Source organism: Pantherophis guttatus, chromosome 1 (genome assembly GCF_059756535.1).
Source record: "Pantherophis guttatus breed Tessera chromosome 1, ASM5975653v1, whole genome shotgun sequence".
NCBI classification, from domain to species: domain Eukaryota; kingdom Metazoa; phylum Chordata; class Lepidosauria; order Squamata; family Colubridae; genus Pantherophis; species Pantherophis guttatus.
The window spans coordinates 298135983-298162619 of record NC_142063.1 but is presented as its reverse complement, the minus strand read 5'-3'; the positions used below and the strand labels follow the sequence as shown (position 1 = coordinate 298162619).

General features: G+C 38.9%; 1 protein-coding gene across 1 annotated transcript in view; it reads right to left on the bottom strand.

Moving 5' to 3' along the window:
- Window positions 1-26637, bottom strand: part of USH2A (usherin) — a 458447-nt gene that overhangs the window by 253028 nt on the left and 178782 nt on the right. The window contains exons 30-31 of the mRNA XM_087891378.1: window positions 23270-23383; window positions 19843-20004 (exon numbers count right to left, since the gene is read on the bottom strand). Of these exons, the coding sequence (XP_087747504.1) occupies window positions 19843-20004; window positions 23270-23383 (276 nt within the window). The remainder of the gene's footprint in view (window positions 1-19842; window positions 20005-23269; window positions 23384-26637) is intronic.

The following is a 26637-nucleotide window of genomic DNA, read 5'->3' as shown; positions in this document are numbered from 1 at the left end:
CAACCTCTTCACCGAAGAGGTTGTAGAAAAAATGGTTTTAAAAGTAAAAAAAAAAAAAATGGCCACGCCGACCCAGTCACATTACCCCCCCACCAAGCCACCCCCACAGAACTGGTAGTAACAAATTTTAGATTTCACCACTGGTTTTAGGTATATAAAATAATAATCTCCAATTCTGCAATCCTACCCCTCAGAAAAAAACACACTGAGACTTACTTTTCTAAACAGATATGCACAGAATTATACTGTGAATCTTACAATTTAGACATGCTTGTAAATCTCACAGAGCACAAAAAGTTAGTTCTCTTCTCTCTAACACACACACACACACACACACACACACACAAACACATAAAATCATTATGCACAGCACAAGTGAAGAAACCTCAGGAATCTGGTAAAAAGACTTCAGTAATATACAGATGAAGTTTCAAGTCTTTCTTTATGATGCAATTGACAACTAAATAATAATGATATTAAAGTCTCACAAACATTGGGGGTTATTAACTACATTTATAATTTATGAACAAAAGATTGTGCAAAAGATTAAACAAATGTAGTTTCCCCACAAAAATTCCCAAAAAGATATCCAAAAGAAATATTTGATTTGTAAAAGAGGAAATTCTTAACCTCTCCAGAAAAGAAGGTAAACTAGAAATACATTTGTGTAACAAAGGTACACAAACGCATACAAAACAGTACAAGTGCAGGCATACACCATTTTAGAACTTTATGAGAAATATTAAGCAATACAGTGAGAACGATTAAGCATTAGAACAGCTTGCCTCCTGGAGTTGTGAATGCAACTAAGTTTTCAAGAAAAAGGATTGGACAACCATTTGTCCGAGATGGTATGAGGACTCCTGCCTTGGGCAGAGGTTTGGACTAGAAGATTTCCAATGCAGGGGTGAAATCCAACAGGTTCTGACAGGTTCTGGAGAACCGGTAACGGAAATTTTGAGTAGTTCAGAGAACTGGCCCCAGAGTGGGGTAGGAATGGAGATTTTGCAGTATCCTTCCCCTCTCACGCCCACCAAGCCACACCCACCAAGCCACACCATGTCCACCAAGCCATGCCCACAGAACCGGTAGTAAAAAAATTCGAATTTCATCACTGCTCCAATGCGCCTTCCAACCCCATGATTTTATGATTCTAAATGGTATAAAGGTACAAATGATTCAATAGCAATGTTTAGGTAACTAAAGCTAAAAATATATTGCAAATGCTATCAGAAGCTGATAGTAATTTAATTGCGCATTCTTCTGAATTTATTTGTTTTAAAAAGATCCATATTCCACTCGCTGCTGTCCTGATGAAACAGAGTGAACCACAATATAGTTATTTAGTGTGTAAATATCCCTCCACATAAGGTTCCTCTATTGGCTCCAACTGTTAGCCTTATTTTTCAGCATTAAATCTGAATTTCCTTGCATGGTTGGTTTAAATGAGGTCATTACATTGCCATCCACGGTTTAATTAATATTTCTTTGCTTTCTCATTTCAATTAGTGAACAGTCAAACAGAGTGGCCCTGATCCTGATCTTATTTGCTAGCATAAAAAAGGGGAATGCTATCACTAAAGGTTTCAAGCAGGATATTAATCATATAAAACAGATAATTCAACTTTATCTGGGGTAAGAACTATTAGAAATCCTGTGCAGGGATAGCCATTCTGAACAATTATTTTATAATTCTGTTTCATCAGATTTATATCAGTATAAATGGAAATGTCCTGTAGTAAATCAGGAACTAATTGCTGCAAATCTGATTCTTACATGTGGATCCAAAACCTGCTTGCTTGGAAGCATGTCGTATTGATTTAGGCAACCTGACAAATAAGTTCCTATGGGGCATTTACTGGCCAGCACTATAGAATTTTCTTGAGTATTTGACAAAACATATTAAAAAGGGAAAGATGAGGGCTTAATTGAAACAAAAGGCAATTTTGTATGCAGCAGTTTGTATTTGATAGAGCATCACAAAATAAAATATAGGCATATTTCATGAAATGTGAAGGATTTCAGATTTTAGTTCAAAATATTAAGACAATGTGTTTCTTTCCCCATCATCCTAGCTTTTTTAGTAGTACTTGATAACTAGCAGCAATTTGATAATGGGACTCATTATCTAGAGCAGGGGTGTCAAACTCACGGCTGCAGGCCAGATGCGTCACATGCTGGCTCCACCCACACCTGGTTTAGCGAAGGGGGGAAAAGTCCTGATATGTCACATGACACCATGATGATATGAGTTTGACACCCCCGATTTAGAGAAATGGAGGCTTTCCCTTCATTGCATGTGTTCAAGCAGTGGTTGGATGGTCAACAGTCAAGTCATACTTTAGATTTCTGCACAGAGCAAAGAAAGGAATGGCTTGAAGACCTAAATTATCCCTGTCACTTCTATCATTCCATGACTAAGAAAGTGCCTATTCCTCCTCCTAAGTCAAAGTTAAACACGTCTCTATCAAGTGGGTATGGGTCAGTGGTGGGTTGCCCCTGGTTCGGACCGGTTCACAAGAACCGGTAGTAAAACTGATGGGAGCACTGCCCACACAGCCCCGGATGTTGTCATCGGCGAACTGCGCATGCGCAGGAGAAAGGCGCGTACGCAAGCGAAGCTAGCACATGCATGTGATCCCGTTGCATACGAGTAGTAAAGGTAAATAGAACACACCCCTGGTGTGTGAGAGAGAGAGAGACAGAGAGAGAATGAGACAGGGAGAGACACACACACACACAGAGAAAGCCAAACTCTACATGGCATAGTTCAGGCGGGACAGGAATAGTGGCCTTGTTTTAACGTGTATGTCTTTCCTCAATACTACATGTCAGAATTTTGGAAAGCAGGTCCCATAATCCCAGAACACTAAAAGCTATCAATAGTCACTCACAGAAAGAAAGTCACTTTGCAAATCTTCAAAGACATTCTCATTCCAATGATTGTTCTTTGTGATCCAAATTTTGGCACTGAAAATAGGCTGCCAGGTAATGTTAACTGCAAATGTACTAGAAAACCTAAATTAAGAGTAAATGACAGATGAAAGGATAGTGAAGCTGTAGTGCAATCTTTCATGCTTTCCTATCGTAGAATTAAGTTACAGACAACCATGTTTCAGAATTCCATTTTCAAGAATACTTGAGGAAGTGCTCTTTTTACATAATTTTTAACTTCTCAAAGAATTAATATATTTTACCTATTGCTTTATACAATACCGATATCTTGCCTCTTGCATAATTCAGATTCAAGTTATCTATTCATCAGCTGAGAAACTAAAACTTTTAATAAATAATTGGTTCTGGGTAAAAGCAAACAGAGATAGAGAAGCTCTTTTTATCCCATTTACCTAATAACTTTGATTTTTAAAGCAGCCCCATGCTGAATATACAAAATAAATATCTCCGGTACCACTTCTTTCCTAAGGGGGAAAAACATTTTTAAAAAAGAGGAAGGAGACAAAAGGAGGAGATGGGTGAAGCAGAGATGTAATCTTTGAAAGTTGGATGGTATACAATTATTATTGTTATTATATGCACAACAATGTAAAACTACAGCTTCTGGTTTAGCTGCTGTTGGCCTTCATATAAATTGAGTTCTTCCTAAGAAGCTAGGCTGTCATAAGGTATCAATATAGTATACAGTATCTGTGGATCCAAGCATTGTGGCCTTTTGTAATTGAAGATGGACAATTTGTCAACACAGAGATTTTATCCAAGATGTTTAGGTATAGCACTCAGTGGGCCGATAATTAGAGATCACCATGGCAAGTTTATGCCATAATCTTTCAACGTTTGTTTTCAGATTTTGATATTTTGTGATCTTTTCCAGTTCGTTGTCTTCTATTCTACTGTCCCCTGGTATTGCTACTTCAATTATCCATACTTTCTTCTTTCAACCACAGTTAAGTCTGGTGTGGTGTGTTGTGAGCCACAATTTTATCAATTTGTATTAGCAAATCCCACAACATTTTAACCTGTTCATTTTCAACTACCTCAACTCTATCTTCCCACCATTTTTTTTTTTTACTGCTACATGATAATTTTTACAGTTATTCCAGGTGACTATGTTATGTTATGGTTGATAATAGTTTGCATGTTCTTCTTACACAAGCTGATAATATGATCTATTGTTTTTCTGCTTTTTTGCAGAGTCTGCATTTTTTGGTCAAGCCTTCAGTTTCTTTTTTTAAAAACGTTCCGGTTGTAAGCCATTGCCAGGTGTTACCTTTACCTACTTCCCCCTTATAGAAATTGTCCATGCAATGCATTTCCTTGCCAGCATTCTGTTCTTGTTTTTATTACATTATTTCAATATTTTTGTTTTGTTTCCTGTACATTCAGTAAGTTCCAATTTTTAACTTGCATCAATGATTGTTCTTGGCTGTTTTCTACACAATCAGCCAATGGAAGTTTTTCTTCTTTGACAGTTTGACTTGAAGTAAACCTCTATCTCTATTTCTGTAGGGCAGATATAATCTATCAATATCACCACAGGGATTCAATGCATAATGAATACTCATCACTTTTCTTATTTTTTGGTCCAAACCGTCCAGTACAGCTTGCATTCAGTTAATAATTCCTATGACAGATATGACCCAAGTATTGATGGTTTTGATGGTGTGTCCACTATTGACTTTTATCACTAGAAGTTTTCTCATTCTTTAAATGTATTCTTTAGTAATCACCTTTCTAACTTATCCATACTTGACATTATCCAGTGTAAAATGCTCAGACTTGCAGGCTTCATCCTGACAGAACTTGATGGTTTGGCTATTTGGCATTTCAATTCCATTACTGTTTATGATTTAAACTTGAATTGCTCAGAGAACAGTCTCTATTTATTTGATATAGAGCAGAAAATGAATGAGAGCCAGTTTGGTGTAGTAGTTAAGGCATCAGGCTAGAAACCAGGAGTTCTAGTCCTGCCTAAGGCACTAAGCCAGCTGGGTGACTTTGCGCCAGTCACTCTCTTTCAGCCCTAGGAAGAAGAGAATGGTAAATAACTTCTGGGGAGAAAAACTTGCCAAGAAAGCCAGAGGGATTATCCAGGAAGTCACCAGAAGTTAATACTGAATTGAAGGCATATAAACACACACACACACTCACTCAGAGTTAATGAAGCTTTGCTACTAAAGAAGAAATGCATGTAAAAAAGTAAGATTTCAAGCAAGACATAACATGATATTTCCTAGAGATAGTAAGTTAGTCCAAATTGAACTTGAATTAAACCTCACCTTATTTAAAACAATGATAGGGAATAATTTTTACTGCATGACATGAATTCTGCATCTAGTGGCCTGGATCAAATGAAAGTAGTAGAAAATGTACATGTATTGTAAGAATTCTACTGCAGCAGGAAACAAAAATAAAATCTAAGCCTCCTTCTCACATGGGATGCTACAGACACCAACCTGTTTCCATTTATCATGTGTGAAAGAGCAAGGTGACCAAGAGCAAGCTATGCAGTCTGTGTGTATGTGGTAGCTAGGTTGCATCTTTCGTTGTACTTCAATCAGCAACAAATTTCACTAGCATGAATTTTTTCTTTTACTGCTTCCATTTGGTTATGTTCCTGTCAATCCTAGTGCCATAGATATGGGACTATTTGCATCTTATTTTTGTAGTCATAAGCAATATTTTTTTTCTTTTATTAAATATCATGAAGAGAAGATTTTACTTTTTTTAAAGAAAAAACATGCTGTATTGTACCTATTATTTTAGGACGAATAGTTACTTTCTGTTTACTTTGCTTTGCAGCCCTCCTGTGCATCTTACCCATGAGCCAGGGAGAACAAGTTTAATTTATCATTAGCAGTTTATGTGCCCTTTAATTGGAATCAATGTGCTAGCCTAGGCAAATTGTCTATGTAGCCTCCTCTGAAATATCTGCATACCTTAAATGGCATGATAGCTTGTTGAAAGGAGGCAGACAATTTACATTCTACTGGTGTGTTATAAATAAATTATAAGAACAGATTAGAATTATGCATTTACGCCTACTAGTGAGTGTGAGATGCATAATTCACAAATGGTGAACCCTTAAGAGACTCCTGAATTCCCCAATCACAAGCATGCTGATGAAGGTATATTTTTCAATTCCCACTGTTCTCTGCTTTTGTTATTTTCATACCTTCACTGGCTACTAAGTTAGGACCTTCCTGATTATTTATTATCCATTAAAGCTTAGCTGAATAGTGTCTCCTTTTTTAGATCAAAGTTTTTTAAAAAGCTTTCAGTATCTTTTTTCAATAGTTATATTCAATAGCCAAGATTTCAGTGTTGGGAGCAACATGTGAGATTGATTTGTTTCCAGGCTTTTTAAAATTGATAATAAGAGCCATGGTGGCACAATGGTTAGAATGCAGTACAGAAGGGCTAACTCACTGCTGATTCCAGAAGTTCGATTCTGAGCGGCTCAAGGTTGACTCAGCCTTCCATCCTTCCATGGTTGGTAAAATGAGGAGCCAGATTGTTGGGGGCAATATGCTGACTCTGTAAACCACTTAGAGAGGGCTGTAAAAGCACTATGAAGCAGTATATAAATCTAAGTGTTATTGCTATTGCTAATGTATTAAAGATGCATATATGAATGGTGCATGTATGTATGTAAGTAAGTTAGTATGTATGTAAGTTATATGCCATTCTGAATAAATATATTTAGGACAATCCTACTGAAATTAATGAAATTCACATAGGTTGTAACTAATTTTCATTCTATTGCTTTCATTAGGTCTAATTTAAATAAGATTCCTGGGTTTCAACTGCTATAGAAATTATTAAGTGGCAAATGATTTTAATTTCAGACCAGCGAAATGTATTTTTTAGTATCAGTGCTTTCAGCATATGCATCCATACACTGTTTAAAAAATCCCTAACCCCATGTATGGAGTGGCATGTATTTTTCTCAATCTCAAATCCTTGACTAGAGGCTTGAGAATTTGAGGGTTCTGCCACTGCAGTATTTCAGCTGTTCCTAGCACTGCACTCTTCTGAACAGAGAATTCTAAAGTTGTTCCTGGGATCTGTTGAAGTCACTCTCCCAGCTTAGGAGTCATAACCCCATGTGCTCTTACCACTATGGGACAACTTGGCTTTTACTTTCCACACACCCTCTAGTTCCTTATACACACCCTAATATTTACTCTAGCTTCTCATACTTCTTCTTGATAATTTTGTTGTCACTTGGCATCTATACATCTATCACAACTGCTGTATTCTGGTCCTTGTCTATTACCATGACATCCACTTTAGTGGCCACTATTTGCCTATCTATTTAGAAGTCCTACAGGAACTTATCCCCATTATTCTCCACAGTCTTCTGTGTAATCTCTCACGTAGATGGGTCCAACCCATACACTGTGCAGGTTCCTGTGCACAATGCCAACTATTTGGTTGTGCCATTCAGCGTATGCTGTTCCTGCTATATCTTATACCCTTCCACTATTTGTTCAATGAAGAGTCCTGTCTAGTATGGTAGACCTCTGCTTCTTTGGATCTGCTGCTAGATGTCTGTTCTTGGACTGTTATGATCAGTGCCTCAGTGTTGTCTTTTAGTCCAGCTTTGTCCAGTAACTGGTAGGATTTCTCAACATCAGCCATCTCAGCTATTTGTTGATGGTATATCCCATGCAGGGTCTTGACACTTCCTCTGCTTCACCTTCCTCTAATATGTGTTGTTGCCTCAGACTTTCTCTCAGCAGTTCATCTTTAGAAGTCATCTTAATTATATAGTCTTGGATGTACTGGATGTCATTCAGGACAGTGGGTTTGACACTCACCAGATCCCACCTACTCCCTTTCCAGCTGGTGTATAGCCTCTTGGAGTTGGATGTGGGGTCAAAGCCTCCATGAATCGTGAGGAGCATTTAGGTCCTCATATCAGCAGCCTTATGTCCTCTTGGCCAGCTCTCTATACTAGCAGAGTATCTGGTGATAGGCATGGCATAAGTGTTGATGGTGTGGATCTTGTCTATTCCATTGAGGTGGCTCTTCAGGATCTATTTTATCCTTTGGTGATACTTGGATGTTGTTGTCTTTCCATGTGATTGTATTTATACTTCTACAGTCCATGACATCCCAACGTCCTCATAGAGAATCTGTGTCAGGAAGATCAGCAAGTCCATGTCTCTTTCACTCTTAGCATACATCTTGGAATCCTCCATGGAGAGAACATGGCTGATGGTAAGTCCTCTGTTGAACTTACTGTATATCCATATTATATGGCTGAGGAGATTCAATTCTGTACAGGACAACAACAGGGACAATGTATCACCTTGATATGTGCTAAATTAGATGGCGTCTTGTTCAAGCTATCTTGTATTGATTTCCAGTGTTGTTTTCCACAGTTCCTGTTCTTTCCAGAGTTCTTGAGGAAGGTCCTTGATGTCTTGTTGACTTTGTATAATACCAGGTATTCACAGATCCATGCATGTGTTCATTGCTCATGTTTTCTTGTAATCAGTCCAGGCTGTGTTCGAATTGGTCTGTCTAGACTTTAAAATTTGGATGAGTGCTCTAGCTATGAGTAACTAGTGTTTGGACCATCTTATTTTTCTAATGTCTTTTTCAGTTGTGTTCAGGTACTGATCCTGTAGCTTGGTGGCTATAATACAATGGTGAAATCCAATTTTTTTTACTACTGGTTCTGTGGGCATGGCTTGGCGGGCATGGTAGGGGAAGGATACTGCAAAAACTCCATTCCCACCCCACTCCAGGGGAAGGATATTGCAAAATCTCCATTCCCACCCCACTCTGGGGCCAGCCAGAGGTAGTATTTGCCGGTTCTCTGAACTACTCAAAATTTCCGCTACTGGTTCTCCGAACTGCTCAAAATTTCTGCTACCGGTTCTCCAGAACCTTTCAGAACTTGCTGGATTTCATCCTTGCTATAATGCCTGTCTACAAAGTATAGTAGGATTTTATTATTTTTTTTATTATGCAACTTCAATGTTGTCCTGTATAATTCAATCCAGTTATTCAATTGCTTTGACAAAGTTTTCTAACAAATGAGACATTCAATTAGCTGCCTCATTATATCAAAACATGCTCATTCTCAGAATAAGATTAGAATTCAAACCAAAATATTAAAATATTAGTTGTGGGACTGAAATCATGTCCCCCATCCATTTTAGCAAGAAAGTTACATTAAAAACTAGATGAATCTGCATTATATTTAATATCTTACTGAAAGCATTTTACTCTGGAAGAGGTTCAAGAATGAGCTCAGTTGCATGAGGTGATGGCTATAACTGAGTTGAGTTATGTGCCAAACTAACCGTCCAGGTAAGTTTCACTTTTGCTGACTGAAATCCAGCCTGGGTTGTGACAGGAAAGGAAGAAGAGTTTTAATCAACAAGATGGCTTGGGAATCTTTTTGTTTTGACAGCCGTGCTAGAATTGTAATTATTAATGTGAATTCTACAGAATATTCCCCAGGGCAGCCACCTTAAAAGACATCAATTTCTTATAGATTTTCTTTATATTTTACAGCTTGTTTCCAACAATGAATTGGTACCCATATTGGTAGACTGTCACACTGTAAACTTTCTAATAACAGTTTCTTTCCAACTTTATAGCTAACCCGGGTCTCACTGTTTTCTTTCAAAAAGATTGATTGTTCATTTTTTCTCAATAGATATATTTTATTGAACACTGTTTAGCTCCAACTTCCCGTTTGTAAGAATTACACATAAGGGGGTCCATGGTGCTTTCTGAGCTTGCTTGTTTTCTTGCAGAAGTTTCATTACACAAACAAGGCAACATCATCAGTGCTAGGGATGTTACCTAATTTGGGTAATAAAATATCTGCAAGAAAACAAGCAACCTCAGAAAGCACCAAAGACCCCTCATGTCAACCCTGAGCTACAAATATTCTCCTTTATTAGTTATACAAAGCTTATACCAAAAGACTTTTGGTATATTAGCTTACACCAAAAGACTTCAGTTCTGCATAGATTCAGGCTCTTTGTGCCAATTAATAATGTAAGGAAAAATTACTGTGTGATTTTGAATTAGCAGTATTGACTCTGGCCAATAATACAAGCAGTGTTGAAAACATTTCATCCTTCAAAAGGAAAATATAATTTAATGCTTAATAGAATCTTGCCACAGGCAAATCTGCAAAGAGAAGAAGCAAGATTCTAACTTGTGAGGAAGCCCAAGTGGCTGTGGGATCTTCAAGGAGCAACAAGGAATATCTCAGGGGGTGAAAGGAGGCCTTGGGATGCTGAGGCAGGTGGGCTTGTACCTGCACTATGCCCCCAGGGTCTCCCCTACCCCTTAGGCACTCCATGCTCCACTTAACAGAATAACAGAGTTAGAAGGGACCTTGGAGGTCTTCTAGTCCAACCCTCTTCTCAGGCAGGAAACCCTATACCATTTCAGACAAACTGTTGTCTAATCTCTTCCTAAAAAAACCTCTTCTGTTAACAACCTGTATTGGGGAGAGCAAGGATGAGGAGGTTGACCAGTGATGTAATTAACCATCATCATGACTTCTGACCATAATAGGCAGGCTCCATCACAGTTGTAACTCAGGGACTACCTATGTTTGAAATCTTTTATCAGTGGTTGAAATATCTTGCTGAAATAATCTGCTAAAATGGTTATTTTTGCGCCTGAGTGACGCAGCAGACTAATGCTACTGTTAAAGGTAGTATTTAGCTTCCAGCTGCCTGCAATTACTGCGAGTTCACCAGGCTCAAGGTTGACTCAGCCTTCCATCCTTTCTAAGGTAGGTAAAATGAGGACCCTGTTTGTGGGGGCAATAAGCTGACTTTTCATAAAATATACAAAAGTATGAAGGCTATTGCTTAACGCCTTGTAAGCCGCCCTGAGTCTCCGGAGAAGGGCAGCATATAAATCAAAATTAAAAAAAAAAAAGATCTTAGTTAATTTTGTTGCAGATCCTAAACCCAAAATCATGGACACTTTCGAGAGGCTTTAATTATGGCCTGAACCTAATGGGGTCATTGTAATGTCACACCTGGATATAATCTTTGAAAGTTTTTGTCCTTTGTTCAGTTCAGGGTTACATAGCTTTCCTACCTTTATTGCACAGGCTAAGAAAACAATTTCAATTTTAATGATTTATATTCATAAAGGGTTTAAAAAATCCACCTGTGATTATTATCTTGAATAGGTTGTCTCTATAGGTTTTTATGAAAATTTATTGTTTTGTGATTTAGAAAAAGTGGCATACAAATAATAATGATGAAATAGTATAGGTATAATTATGTGCTATATTAAGAGCAAATAGCCATGCAACTTGTAAAAAATTTTATATTTGGAATCATTAGGAAGGAACTAAAAGCCTTGAAAAACATCTATGGCGAAACCATATTGGAGTACTGTGCAGTTTTGGTCAATATAATTTAGGATATTACCAAAAAAAAAAGAGGTGGGGGGGAGAAAAATGCTTAGGGGTAAGCAAAGATACGATAATGTAGATAAAATCATACAGGGTAAATTCCTGTGAAAAATTTGCCAAGAATACTGCAGTAAGTAATAGTCTAGGCCCGTGTTGGCGAACCTATGGCACGCATGCTGGAAGTGGCACACAGAGCTATTTTTCCGGGCACACAAGCCATCGCCAAGCTCACCTGAAACTGCGCATGCATGCATGCCCCAGCTGGTGTTCAGGCCTCTGGTGTGCATGCACGGAATTCAGGGGACCCAGCTGGCCCTCGGAGCTCTCCTATGCGTGCATGCATGTTTGCGCATGTGCACGAGATGACTGGTGCGCAGTGCACACATGCACAGACAGCATTTGCACATGTGCATTGTGTGCACAAAAGCTGTGCACATGCGCATATGGTGAGATTGCACAAGCAGCGCACGCTAGGGTGCATACGCAGATGGTGTGGTTGCGTGCGCAGCACATGGGGAAGAGCCACGCATTATCGCGGATGGCATGCGAGCACGCGCAGTGTGTGAAGCGTGTTCCTGTTCAGCACTCGGTAAGTAAAAGGTTCGCCACAACTGGTCTAGGCAATCATCAGGACTGTGACTTGAAGGTGCACATGCACACACACACACACACACACACGCACAAATATATTATTATTATTATTATTATTATTATTATTATTATTATTATTATTATTATTATTATTATTATTATTATTATTATTTGGATTTATATGCCGCCCTCTCTCCAAAGGATTCATGGCGGCCCACATCAAATGAAACAATCCCAATAAATACAAATTAAAACAGACTAAAAACCAATTTAAAACAGTAGACCCCATCAGTCCTGGCTAGGGCGTTTAAACAGCCAGGTCTTAAGTGCACGGCGGAAGGTACGAAGGTTGGGGGCCAGCCAAAGACCCACGGGAAGTTGGTTCCAAAGGGTGGGTGCAGCCACAGAGAAGGGTCTACCCCTGGGGGTCGCCAGCCAACATTGTCTAGCTGACGGCACCCTGAGTAGGTCTTCTCTGTGGGAATGCACCAGGCGATGGGAAGTCGATGCTGGTTGCAGGTGGTCCGACAGATATCCTTGGCCTAAGCCATGAAGGGCTTTATAGGTTAACACCAGCACCTTGAAACTTACCCGGAGGGCAACCGGCAACCAATGCAAGTCATGCAGGAGAGGTGTAACATGGGAGTATCGGGATCCTCCCATTACAACCCGTGCGGCCGCATTCTGCACCAGCTGAATAAATATTTTCAAGTTAGAAGAAGCTCAAAGGAGGATTAATATTGGGATCTTAGTACGCCTCATGAAGACAGGCTGAAGGAATTTGATATATTTAGTTTGAAGAATAGATGACTGAAGGCAATTCTGATATCAATGTACAGATAAAAGAATTTGAGAAGGTAGGTGGTTAGGGAATATTTTTCACTGCCATATAAATTGGATCAGGAATAATGGATACATGTTGTAGCCCATCCTCCGCAACCCTCAATTCCATTAAAATATAAATAAAAACTTCCTATTAGTAAGATGTGATTAACAGGGGAATAGAAATTGGTACCCTGTTTCCCCGAAAATAAGACATCCCCTGATAACAAGCCCAATCGGGTTTTTGAGCGCATGCGCTAAAATAAGCCTCCCCCCCAAAAATAAGCCCTCCCCAAAAATATTTAAATGCAGAGCTGGAAATCAGATAAGACAGCAAGAGGAGCCCCATCTTGCTCCACGCACCCCAAAATAATAAGACCTCCCCGAAAATAAGGCCAAGAGCTTATTTTGGGGTTAAAAAAATATAAGACAAGGTCTTATTTTTGGGAAAACATGGCAGTTCTTCATTTCTGGGAGGTTTTTAAGGCAGTCATTTCATAAGAATGATTTCATTATTTTTCCCTACATATTGCAGTAGGTCAGACTAGATAATCCTCGAAGTCCCTTTTCACAGTTCTAGGATTCTTATCTAATCACATCATATCAAGCTTCCTGTTGCTTCTGCTGAGTTTCAGTTAATGAACCTGACCAATATTTTTATAAAAATCTTACATTCAAAATCCTCTGTTTTTTTTTTTAAACAAAACCAGCACCATTGTAAACTAAATTTCCATGATAGGGCAATTCTTAATATTTTCTGAAGTAACATTTCCTGTATTAATTGATTCACATGATCCTAGAAATACTGTCAGTGGCAAATACATTAATGTAGAACTTTGTATGAACGAATGGCAGTATAAAATGCAGCTAAAAAACTGTATTTGAATGATGCCAGCGGTCTAAAGGAGCACATTATGGATATTACAAAAACAGTGACCTATATAGCACGATAATTATTGTTGCTTGGCTGTTAACCCCTGGGCTGTAACTGAGCATTACAGGTGTATCACATCAAATGCACCAGCTGCAGTAGGGATTCTACCTGGTCCAGGATGGTAATGAATTATGGCAACACAACCAGCAGATGTAGGAGACCCCCAAAAGCAATGCAGTTTATTACTGTCCTAAGATTTAACATTTAACAGTATTCTCCTGCGAGGCATAGGAGGAATAATATTACATATTATATGGAAGTTTCCACTTACTGCTGAAGGACACAAATCACCCTTGAAGCCAATGGAAGAGCTAGCCGTTTGTATTGAGAACCTAGCTCATTTTCTGCTTCTGTTTAAGTCACTAGATCTAGGAGGCTGAAACGACAGCAACAGCCTCTTATATCAAAGTCTAATTTACTTCGCTTCCCTTTATATTCTTCCTCATTTTAAAACTGAACATGTCAATATTAAGACAAAGACATATTCAAATGTTTTTTTTTTAAAAAAAGGTGTCTTCATTTCTTCTTTGTCCCAGTGAAACTCTCTTCAGTATTAATAATCTGTCACTGAAACGTCATGTTATGTGTAATCTTATGATTCACCCAACTTTTAATTTTTTTATTTTACCAAACTACGGCTTGTTTTAATGGCTGGGTTTCAAAAACAACTCATTATTTGAGAAAAAAAGTGTGGATTAAGTACATGCTTGATATCATACTTTTGCTTTTTTGTGCATGTGTATCTTTAGGAACAAGAGGATAAAATGAGTCAGTCTGCATTTTAGACCAAATTTACCTAAATCATACTTCCCAAAACAATCCAAACTAAAATTTACTTATTCTCTAATATTTGTTCCTTCCATTCCATAGTAATTGTTAAAATTAGTTTCTTCCATTCCTTAGTAATTGCAGAACATTTCTTAGCTGATATCTTTCCTAAAGTTATCTTTTGCCACACGTGTGCTGATATTGTAGTGCTGATATTTTTGGCCTCCCAAAGCCCCACCCCGCGTGTCTCATTTTTGTGAAAAATGGCCCTGTTTTTCACAAAAACAGGGCACGGAGAGGGTTTGGGAGGCCTGCAGAATGCTCCTGGGGACCAGGGAGGGCAAAAACTTTTTTTTCTTGCTTATCTCTTCAAAATCTTGGTCCGTTTTATACACTGGTGCATCTTATAGTCCGAAAAATATGGTAAGTAGAAATAAAACAGCAACTCAAGTGAAAACAAGAACCTCATCCTGCTGAAAGTGAATTGCTGTGCTTTATAGCTTTAAAAAAAAGAGCATAACCTGACAATCTTATTTATGATAAAGGAAGTCTTTGTTGCTCTCTGAGCTTTGTTCTTTTCTTGCAGATGTTTCATTAGCCAAACCAGGTAGCCTCAGTGCTAGTAAGGAGTGTGGTTTGCTTTCAGTTTATATTCTAGTGTTTTGTGCCCTGTCAGTGTTGGTGGGAATGGGCTGTTTACTATTGGCTTGTGGACAGTTTCTTGATTGGTGTATTGCTCACTTGACTGTTGGTCTGAATATAGTTAGGGTTATATATGGTTAGTCAGTGGCATTTTGCAAAATGAATTGGCATCAATATCTCTAATAATCTCCAAATCTAGCAATTAACTAACTGGTTAACTTTAGCAGGGTTGCCAGCCAAAACTGCAAAAACATTTCCCAGAGCCTTCAAGAAACTTTTAGCTCCATCTATCTTCTGGGAAGAGTGACAGCCCTGCAGAGATGGAATACAACAAACAATCCAAGTTTTAGTATGATCATGGATTCAATAATATCTCTTCCTACTTCCCCTTAAGCCCAAAACTCATTGACTGATAAGTCTGAACAAGAAATGTATTGAAGAAGATCCATGGAATGATGAGTTGTATCCAGGACAGCAACAAAAATGCCAGAACTAAATACCTTGTGGTTTTCAGCACTACATCTGAAATTTAGGCAAGAAGATTGGTAGACAGCAGAATGGACAACCCACCAACAAAACCTATTCCTGCCTTGCGCTACATCATCAGGTACAGAGATTTAAATATGGCAAATTGGATAGGATCTGACCAGGAAAATACAACTCTGACTATAGGCATTGTTATTATTTTAAATACAAAATTACAACCAGCTTTGTTTCCATATTTGTAGAAGACATGGGGCAGAAGGCACCTGAACACGCGCACACAGAAAAGATTGATGGGGGTCTTGCAAAGAAGAAGATAAATGATTGTACAAGAATATAGAAAAACCTGGAGGGGGGAATATTAATTGCATCTATACATTTGATAAATATTTATTTTTTCCAGAAGAAAAATGCATACTAGTTTAAACTGTCATTATGTGACCCGATATCCTATTTCTCATATTATTAGCAATACATAATGTGGTAGTTTATATTCAAAAATAAAACCAAAATGTATATACCTCATGTATTTATCTAGAAATAAACCAAGGTTACTATGGTTACTGAAAATCCATTACCTTTGAATACAGAATGGAAAAGTTTGACTTAAAGTGTGCACTATTTATTATAGTATACATCAAGAGCCTTCAGGGGGTTCTCTAACTGGACTCATTTTTCAGTGTCAGTAGTGACCCACCACACTAGTAGCTTATGGGATGTGCCTGGCAAGATATTTTAACTGAATGTATTGTAAAATGCTCCATATCAACTACAAATGCAGAAATGCTATATGTATAAAGACTTGCATGAGTAGAACATGAGCTGCATCTTGTTCAACAAACTAAATTGTGGTCAGTTTAGGACCGATCAAATAAAGTGGGATACCAATCAGGGCAACTAACCAAATTAAGCTAGAGGCAACTTTCTGTGTTGTTGGAGGGGCGGGGGGGGGGAGTTGTGTGAGCAGATGCCAACAGCAGACACCAGCATCACTATCTAACACATACCAGCAGCTGCCAAGAAAACAGCTCCTTGGCAAGATTCAAGGCAGATGCTTGCCTTGGTCCATGTGGCTGAATTGGTGATCCAAAGCAGCACCAAGGAAAATTAAAAACTGAATCAGTTGCTACCCCTAGGTAACCTCCTGGCTAGAAGCCATAATTGTGGAAATATTCTGCTGAAGACACCTGTAATGTAAAGCCAGCCATGCTAATACCATCATTTAGTTTGCCTAGGTTCTTGTAATAAAAATGCATTCTACTGCCAAGATTTCAAAGGTCTGATCAACTTAACCTTGCCTGTCTGCCATGTATGCAAAGCAAGTTTAATTTCCTTTGTGATTCAGGATTTAGTCACTTGACAAAAGAATATTCAAACTCTCACCTCATCCCAGTCAGGCTGCTTAATCTCTATCGCTAACTCAATTTTGAATGCTCTGCAAGGATTTTAGAGGAATTTCTGAATTTTCATGAGATTAAAATGTGGAGTATAATCCAATTAGGCTGTAGTCTGAGGCTTTAAGCATATTTATCACACACAAAAACATATACAGGATCCTATTGTTAACTGCTTAAAACTTTTAGAATGCTTAGTTTAAAAATTTATTCTTTTCTGTATGAATAGCGTTGTGATAATAGTTCCTCTGATTAACTGTCACAAACAAACCTTTGCAAAATTATCTCAAGTAGATTGGCTCAATTCCAAAAGGAGTTTTGATTATTCCAGGTCATCTTTTAACTCAAAAGAACTGCTGTGTCACAGGATAAACAGGAATAAAACTGCAACCTTACTGCAACCAGAAAATAAGAGTTTTTGTGAAACTGGATTACTCAGTAATAATCTGAGGATTTTCTCTGATTCGGTATTTTGGAAATATTACAGTTACACTGTCAAGGTCTGAGCGACATTAAGAATCCTACAACCACCATACATCACTCGCAAGTACAACAGGCATGTATCCATGATTTTTCATGACTCCTACTGCTTAAAATGTTCTGCCTCATTTTTCTCCTTATCAGAAAAGAGTGAGGAAACAAGAGCATGTTGGAACAAGAAAGTCAACAGTATATTAGCGTCCAGAATGTATGATGGCATGGATTACTCAACCTTTGAAATCTTTCTGGATTCATTAATGATTAGTCTGTAATTTTGCTCTTTGGTCGAATCCTTAAGCACTTTAAAATAACTTTAAAGAAGACAGTCTTAAAACTGTATATTTTATGAATTTTACTAGCATTAACAACACAGGCTACATATTTGGGCATATATTCAATTGTATAGCTACATGGTATTGCATGCAATGCCTCTAATGTTAAAAAAAAAAAAGTCAAAATGCATGCCGTAGTGTAAGTTTTTGAACTGCAGTCCATGCATGCATAGTTAATGACATATATGATATATACCAGACTGATGTAACATTAATAGTAAGGTTCTTCAAACTGTAAGGTTTCTAGTGGGCAAAACACAGAGCAAATGATTATATAAGCTGTATTTTTGGTTTCAGGGAAATTGATAAGATACTGGAGTGCTTAAACACTCCAATGAGTTACAACATTGTGAATTTCACTATGATTTGATCGTTCTAACATCATTTTATGATGTTTTTGTAGCTTATGTTGATTGTATTTATTATTTGATATTTTTGATAATTTGTTAATTCTTATAATATATTATATATTGTTGCTGTAAGCTAGTTAAAGTCAGCTGACTGAAGCATTTATACTAAAAGTATTTTAAAGAAACACACAAGTAAAATATGTTTTGAGTAGATCTTAATTTGGAAAAGAAAACTGTTGTGAGAAAGTGGATTATTTTACAGCAGAACAGAAATACGAACTAGTAATAAGGCTGTTTTTAAAGGAACAGGATTAGAATATGATAACTACTGGAAACCATAGAGGAAAGATTTGGTGGCCTCCATTTGCCATGTATGTATATATTGCTCTTTGTTGGATTGTAGGGGTTCTTTGAACTTGGTTTTTCATTTGGCAGCTATTTCATTACCTCCCTAGGTAACATCTCATGTTAGAAAATTGAGATTTATTGGTTAGTTGTAGAACATACAGTATAAGTACCTTAGCTACCAGTCTTATATGTGACTAGGAAGCTGCACTGCTGGGTGCTCTTTTTTATGAGGCTGACACATCATATACCCCACAATTTCACAGAAAAGTATATATCCATCCAACCAATAACATCAGAATCACTCTAGGTAGCCAACCCTATGTACATCTACTCTGAAATAAAGCTGATTGAATTCAGTCGGGCTCATGTGTGAAGTGAGTATTGAGCTGCAATATTAATGAATTTCAGAAGCATTATCTGCCTAAACCAGTAATGAACTCATTAATTCAAGTTGAGTTTGTAATATCTAAATGCATTTTTTTAAAAAATCTCTGGACCCTGTCTTTGGTGACGTTGTCATGAATACTCTGTGTATTTGCTTTAATACTGCTACCAAGAAGTTAATATATACAGTGACATTGCACAAATGACACAATTATGTGCATCGGTTGTCTCATGGTCTTGATGGAAGTACATAAATTCTGCTATTTGAGTGATGGCATGGTGCACGTGTCTTTTGCCTCCTTTTTCCCCATAGATGACTCCCTAGATGGCCGCTGCATGCCCTGACAATTTAAATAATCATCTTATTTGGACATATAATGAAATTGTAAAAAAGGCCTTCACAAAAGATGCAATAAAATGATGGAGAATGGAGTACTCATTTCCAAGGTTCTTCATAGTTAGCTATGACCTTTTCTAGGACAATTAGTTCTAAATTCTCTGGTTGTTATTTTCATTTTCTGCCATTACTTTACTACACTACTTACGGGAGGAGGGAGGCTCTTAAAGTTTTTTGATTGCTGAGTTTCCTCTTGACTATATGTGATAGGGAACACTTATAGTCTTGCTAACACATGTATACTTATCACTCAATGACTGCTAAAAGAGAAATATAATATTTTTATTTCTTAATTTCTCACATTAATATAGCCATATTTAAATTAGTCTGTATAAATCATTTACTGATCAAATGGGAAAAAAGGATTGCTAGATGAGAATTGCTTTTTAACCTTAGAAAAGCAAATCCTTTACTTTTTACTTAATTAATATGGGAAAACAGTGGCTTAATATGTGCCATACTTGACTCATCTGAAGTTTAATTCCAAAGGGATAATCAGGCAAATCTAAGTGAAAGTCTATATGGTAATATCAGGTGGTTATAACTCACCTTTGACCATAAGCTTGGTTTCATTTCCAGTATAAATTTGTTGAGCATCCATATATAAAATATACTGTGTGATTATGCCATTTGGTGCTTTTGGAGGAGCCCAACTCAACCATAAAGATGTGGGGAATGAAACAGTTGTGGGTGGCTGGACATTTTGTGGAGCTGTAAAAACAAACAAACAAACAAACAAACAAATAATAGCTTAATGATCAAATGAGTTGTATGATTTAGAACCACTTATTTTAGGGGTTCAACCCTTTTTTGGGGGGGGGATATTTTTGATTCAGTGTCAGTGTCTGGTTATTGCTTTGACTACTTCCTGCAGTGCTCTTGGCAACATTTTCAAAAGTGGTATACTATTGTTTCTTTCCATGGGCTGAGAAAGAGTGACTGGCCTGAAGTCACCTGGCTAGCTTTGTGTCTAAAGTAGGATTAGAAGTCCTCGTCTCCTGGTTTCTAGTTTGCTACCATAACAATTAAACCAAACTGGCTCTTCACATCTATTTAAACTGCACTTTAGAATGAATTCTGTTTTTCTAATTTGACCAGGGTACAAAGCACTGTGTAAGAAATAATACAGTGTGCAGTTATAATGAAATGCATACACATGCTATAGAAAGAAGACAATCTCCCAAAAGTCAAAGCTGCATTCACTAAACTTGGTGATATCTTTTGCATTCTTCCAGTATGGGTCAACTTGGTGAATTTGAGAAGACAATTTGATCATTCTCAAGTTTTCTGTATAGCATCGGCCAATATTGGTTAGCAATGCACTTGCTAAATGATAAATGGGGAAATGACAGCCGAAATATATGATTCTTGTCAAACCTATGATATTTTTCCTATGCATGCAATATAAGCATTGCCAAATAGAAACTGCTTATATTGACTTGTGTCCAACACTTTGTAGGCATAAAACTTACTTTGTCCATGGTTTTATTGGATTTTGTTTTTTTGAAGAAAAAAAATCATTATGTACATAACAATGTTTGCATAAATACATTTGCTCAATCACTTATAGAATGCCTGGTTTGAATATATCAATCATTTGAAAGGAAATATTTATTTTAGAAAAACTGACTCCAAATATAATGAAGTTTGACTATATTTACATATTTATATATTAGTTTTTTTCACAGTGATCCACAAATACTCTCATTCATATTGACAAATGATAGCAAAGCATTAGGTTATCAATTTATTGATGTATCTCAGAGGGCATTTAAAATATTTTTTGAAATGCTAACTGAATTTAGGAATATAAAACAGGACTTATCTGAACAGATAATTTAAGGGTACGTTTTGAAGTAGAAGAACTTGAATGACATCTGAGAAGAAATCACAAAGATGTTGATAAAATCAAAACTTTTTACAAATAGCTCTCTCCTCCATTCATGTTAAACTAGAAATGTGTGAAGATCATCTGTCTCAAGCTCCAACTTAGATATTTACACCTATTTAGTTCCACATGATGCATCGTATTTCCAAATACTGAAAATCTCACATTTAGCTAAATGAAAATGCAAGAAATACTTATTTCAGAGATATTGGTTCCCAATCAGTTAAATGATTAATTACCAGCTAAGTATATCAACTGTTTGGTTCCATATTTTTCCAGAATATACTGTTTCAAATTATGTATTATTGTTGTATAAAGTCTATGAACTTAGAGTGATATATATTGTGAAAAGGATATTTATTAAAGGAATTTATTGGATTCATAGCTTGTGAAATTGATAATCAGACCATGGGGGGTGTGAAAGAACATTGGGACAATTGCATTATAGAACGGGGGCTTGGTAAGAGAATCATTTGGCCTCCAGTGCAACTTGGACTTTTCAAAGTTTTCCAGTCAGACAAAAGTTAGTAGAATTACCTGATTCAAGATCCGGAGCTACTATTGCTCAGCTAAATGCCTATCTAAACTTATAGCATGCCTTATGCTCCATGTTTATGAAATAAACTTGTAAATCTTTTGAACTTTAATCTTTGCCTGAGTTAATCTTTCCCTCTTGCTTGTAAGCATGATCACTTGTTTGGGCTAAAGATTCCCTATTGATTTGAGCTGGAGTTAAAATCTGAACTAATTAATTCCCATTTAGATGAAAGGAGGATGACAAAATTTATGAAACAGCCATGCATAAATCTGCTCTGGGCAATCGATACCTCTGTGAAAAGGACTCTACCACCTATTCCCATATAATCACATGAGTTTGGGTTTGTCTGTAGCCAAGAAATATTTATCAGTGAACCACAAATTTGGGGGGATTGTTTTATCAACTAGAGTGTGATAAGAAAGTGGAGGTTTCTATTCTGTCCTGCAGTTATTGCCTTATCCCTGAACTGAGATAAAGATTATAGGGAAAGATGTGTTTTACTTTTTTTGAACATTTATATTTATTCAGTATTGTCCCAGTTATTAGACAGTCATTTAGACATTCAGACTGAATTGTGTGGTAGCTGAACCTATAATAAATTGAATATGAAGACAAAATTAACTTTGGAAATTGACACATGGTTTATGAATATTTTACGTGATCCTGATACACCATCATTCTCTAAAAGACAGATCCTTCTGTTCTATCTAAACTTTTAATCAATATTTATTTTATTTATTTATTAATCAAGTTTAGGTACTGCCCATGTCACTCTCAAAGTGACTCTGAGTGAAATAACCAAATTAAGGTTATTTCATGAGGAAAACTCGGGATTTAGATTGGCATGAATTTAAAAACTGGTTTACATCATATCCTTTTATGCTTAATTTAAATGTCCTGCAATTCTTTTTAGAACTTCACATTAATCAATATGTAGACGTTATTGAGATAGGCTAAAGACAAAGCTTTTTCTCTTTCTTGTAGCTCTTGTGGTTAATGCCAGCTTCAGAACTATAATTTAAGCTTGTAACTTTTAAGTTTCAAGTACAACAGATTAATAAATGGCCCAATTGGCATTTTGAGCTTCCATCAGGCTGAAATAATTGTTGCCTGTGCTGGTGTTTAGCAGTTAAAAGAGACCATGGAAATCAACCGTTTGATTCTCAATTTCATACTGTGCCATACAATCAATTCTTTTTAGTCAGACTGTCTCTAGATTTACTTCTGAGCCATAGTAAAATGAGGAAGCTTTCATTAATCTTTCAGATGCTTCATATTAATGACAAGGCTCTTGCATGAACAATGTAACAGCAATTAAAAAGCCCATTAATCTGCATTACAGCTATTAAAGATGCATGTCATTAAAGGGTATGGAGTTTGATTCATTTTAGCACCCCCCCAAAAAATGGAGCAATTATGGTCTGGCAATGCACTTTGTCATCAAATTAGGTTGGGGTTTTCCAGCAAATGGCTTTGCAGCATTTAGCTCCTTTCCTATTTTATTATTCATGACTGAAATGTGGAAGTCAAGACCTTTGAAATTACTTTACCTTCTTGTGGAGTGGAGATGTTCAAGGCATGTGAGCTCTCCGTACAGCCTGCCAAAGTGCAAGCCATTAGGGTTACAGCATAGTTTGCAAAGGGACACAAACCTGTCAGCAGACCTGCAACAGAAAGAATCCATGCTGGGTGTACAATAGGTAGAGATAGCATGCAGATATATCTTAAGATAATTTAACCCAACAGTGAGTCTAATTCCACCTTGTCTGTTTATAACAGAAAGAAATGCATTGAGCCTCAGCTAAGAAATTTCACTATCCTCTTGAGGTTTCAGAGTGGTTTTATCTAAGCAGGATGCTTCAATTTCACTTTTATCCTATAGAAATACTTTGTTATTCAGATACAGGTTGTAATAACTGTTTTCAGTGTCACGGCTATCCAGCCTAGTGAAACTCTGTACTTTAGATTTTAAATTTAAACAGGTTTGTAGCCCGAGCTACTCAGTGTCATCGCCACGGTGGCGGTTGAGACCCCTAGGCTTATGGTCATGGGGGATTTCAACTTGCCGTCCGTTGGTGAGGCATCTGAGGTGGCTCGGGAGTTCATGGCTTCCATGACAGCCATGGACCTGACCCAGTTAATTCATGGCCCTACCCACACGGGGGGAAACACGCTGGATCTGGTTTTTGTCTCTGGACAGTGGTTGAGTGATCTCGAGATAGGGGATATAGTCACCGAGCCCTTGTCATGGTCTGATCACTCTCTCCTTCGTCTCGACCTTCGAACCGCTACACCCCGCCGCAGGGAGGCGGAGCCGGTAAGATGGTTCCGCCCCAGGCGCCTGATGGAACCGGATAGGTTCCAGATGGAGCTTGGGCCATTCCCTGAGGCTCTGGCACACGCCTCGACTGGAGACCTAGTGGCCGCCTGGGATAGGGCGGCCGCTGGAGCTCTGGATCGGGTCGTGCCTTTGCGGCCTCTGACCCGGCGCCGATCTCATTTAGCTCCTTGGTTCACTGAGGAGCTGAGGGAGTTGAAGCGCCGGAAAAGACGCCTAGAGAGTAGTTGGAGGGCCAGTCTTTCTGAATCTGACCGGACACTGGTAAGAGCTCATATTAGGAATTACCTAGTGGCGATAAAAGCAGCGAAATGTAGCTATTTTGCTGCTCTTATTGCATCATCAGATAATCGCCCGGCCGCCCTGTTTAGGGTGACCCGCTCCCTGCTCCACCAGGAAGCGCGGGAGGACCCCTTGGAGGGTAGAGCCGAGGATTTTGTCCAATATCTGTATGACAAAATTGCTCAGATTCGGGAAGATCTGGACTCCGACTGGATAGTCTCAGGGGGAGGGACTGGGGCAGGTCTTGAGAATGTTATCTGGGATGAGTTTGATCCTGTGACCCCTGAGGACGTGGACAGGATTCTGGGTAGACTGAACGCGACCACTTGTTTATTGGACCCGTGTCCCTCCTGGTTAGTGCTGGCTTCTCGGGAGGTGACACGAGGCTGGTTCCAGGGGATTATAAATGCTTCGCTGGGTGAGGGTGTCTTTCCTGCCGCCTTGAAAGAGGCGGTGGTGAGGCCTCTCCTCAAGAAGCCTTCCCTGGACCCGGCAATGTTGGTAAATTATCGTCCGGTCTCCAACCTTCGTTTTGTGGCAAAGGTTGTTGAGAGTGTGGTTGCGCAACAGCTTCCCCAGCACCTGGATGAAACGACGTATCTGGATCTGTTCCAGTCAGGCTTCAGGCCCGGGTACAGCATGGAAACGGCATTGGTCGCGTTGGTTGATGATCTCTGGAGGGCTCGGGACAGGGGGTGCTCCTCTGTCCTGGTCCTGTTAGATCTCTCAGCGGCTTTTGATACCATCGACCATGGTATCATGCTGCACCGGTTGGAAGAGTTAGGGGTGGGAGGCACTGTGTTGCGGTGGTTCTCCTCCTTTCTCTCTGACCGGTCGCAGTCCGTGTTGACAGGGGGACAGAGGTTGACCCTGAGGCCTCTCATATGTGGGGTGCCGCAAGGGTCGGTCCTCTCACCTCTCCTGTTCAACATTTATGTGAAGCCGCTGGGCGAGATCATCCGTGGTTTCGGGTGGAGTACCATCAGTCCGCTGATGACACCCAGCTGTACATCTCCACCCCGGATCACCCCAATGATGCCCTTGAAGTGATGTCCCGGTGCCTGGGTGCCGTACGGATCTGGATGGGGAGGAACAGGCTCAGGCTCAACCCATCCAAGACCGAGTGGCTGTGGTTTCCGACGTCCCGATATAGCCAGTTGACGCCATCACTGACTATTGGGGGTGAATCATTGGCCCCCACGGAGAGGGCTCGCAACTTGGGCGTCCTCCTGGATTCACGGCTGTCTTTAGAAGAGCACTTGACGGCCGTGACCGGGAGGATTTTTTATCAGGTCCGCCTGATTCGCCAGTTGCGTCCCTTTCTGGATCGGGACTCGTTACGCACGGTCACTCATGCCCTCGTCACCTCCCGCCTGGACTATTGTAATGCTCTCTACATGGGGCTCCCCTTGAGGAGCACCCGGAGGCTCCAACTGGCGCAGAGTGCGGCCGCGCGGGTGGTAATGGGAGCGACATGGCACTCCCATGTAACACCTCTCCTGCGCGAGCTGCACTGGCTCCCGGTGGTCTTCCGGGTGCGCTTCAAGGTTTTGGTTACCACCTTTAAAGCGCTCCATGGCTTAGGGCCTGGTTATTTACGGGACCGCCTACTACCACCAATAGCCTCCCACCGGCCAGTACGCTCTCATAGAGAGGGACTCCTCCGGGTGCCGTCAGCCAAACAGTGTCGACTGGCGGCCCCTAGGGGGAGAGCCTTCTCTGTGGGGGCACCTACCATCTGGAATGAGCTCCCCCCGGAGATACGGAGGATCCCGGATCTGCGCTCCTTCTGCCGTGCTGTGAAGACCTTTTTATTCCATCAAGCGGGCTTGGCCTGATCTCTTCCCTTTTTAAATATGTAAATTTTAATCTGTTTTTAAATTATTGGGGTATTTTAATTTGTCTGGGCCAAAAAGTTTAATTTGATTTTATCGGGTTTTTAAATTTTGTGTATTTATGTATTTTATTGTTGGCTGTTCACCGCCCTGAGTCCTTCGGGAGTAGGGCGGTATACAAATCAAATATAAACTAAACTAAATAAAACTAAACTACTTACTTTTACTACCAGTTCACAACACATGCACAGATCGTCTATGACGACATCTGGGTGGGTGGGCAGAGCCTCCAGCCGGTTTTACTACCGGTTCAAAAGAACCGGGCTGAACCCGGGGCAACCCACCACTGGTTTGTAGTAGGTTACTGTATTAATTTTTGATGTTGTATTTTATTATTTTGTATTCAGTCTCCTTATAAGTGCGTAACAAAGATACCACTACTATTATTATTTACTATTTGAAA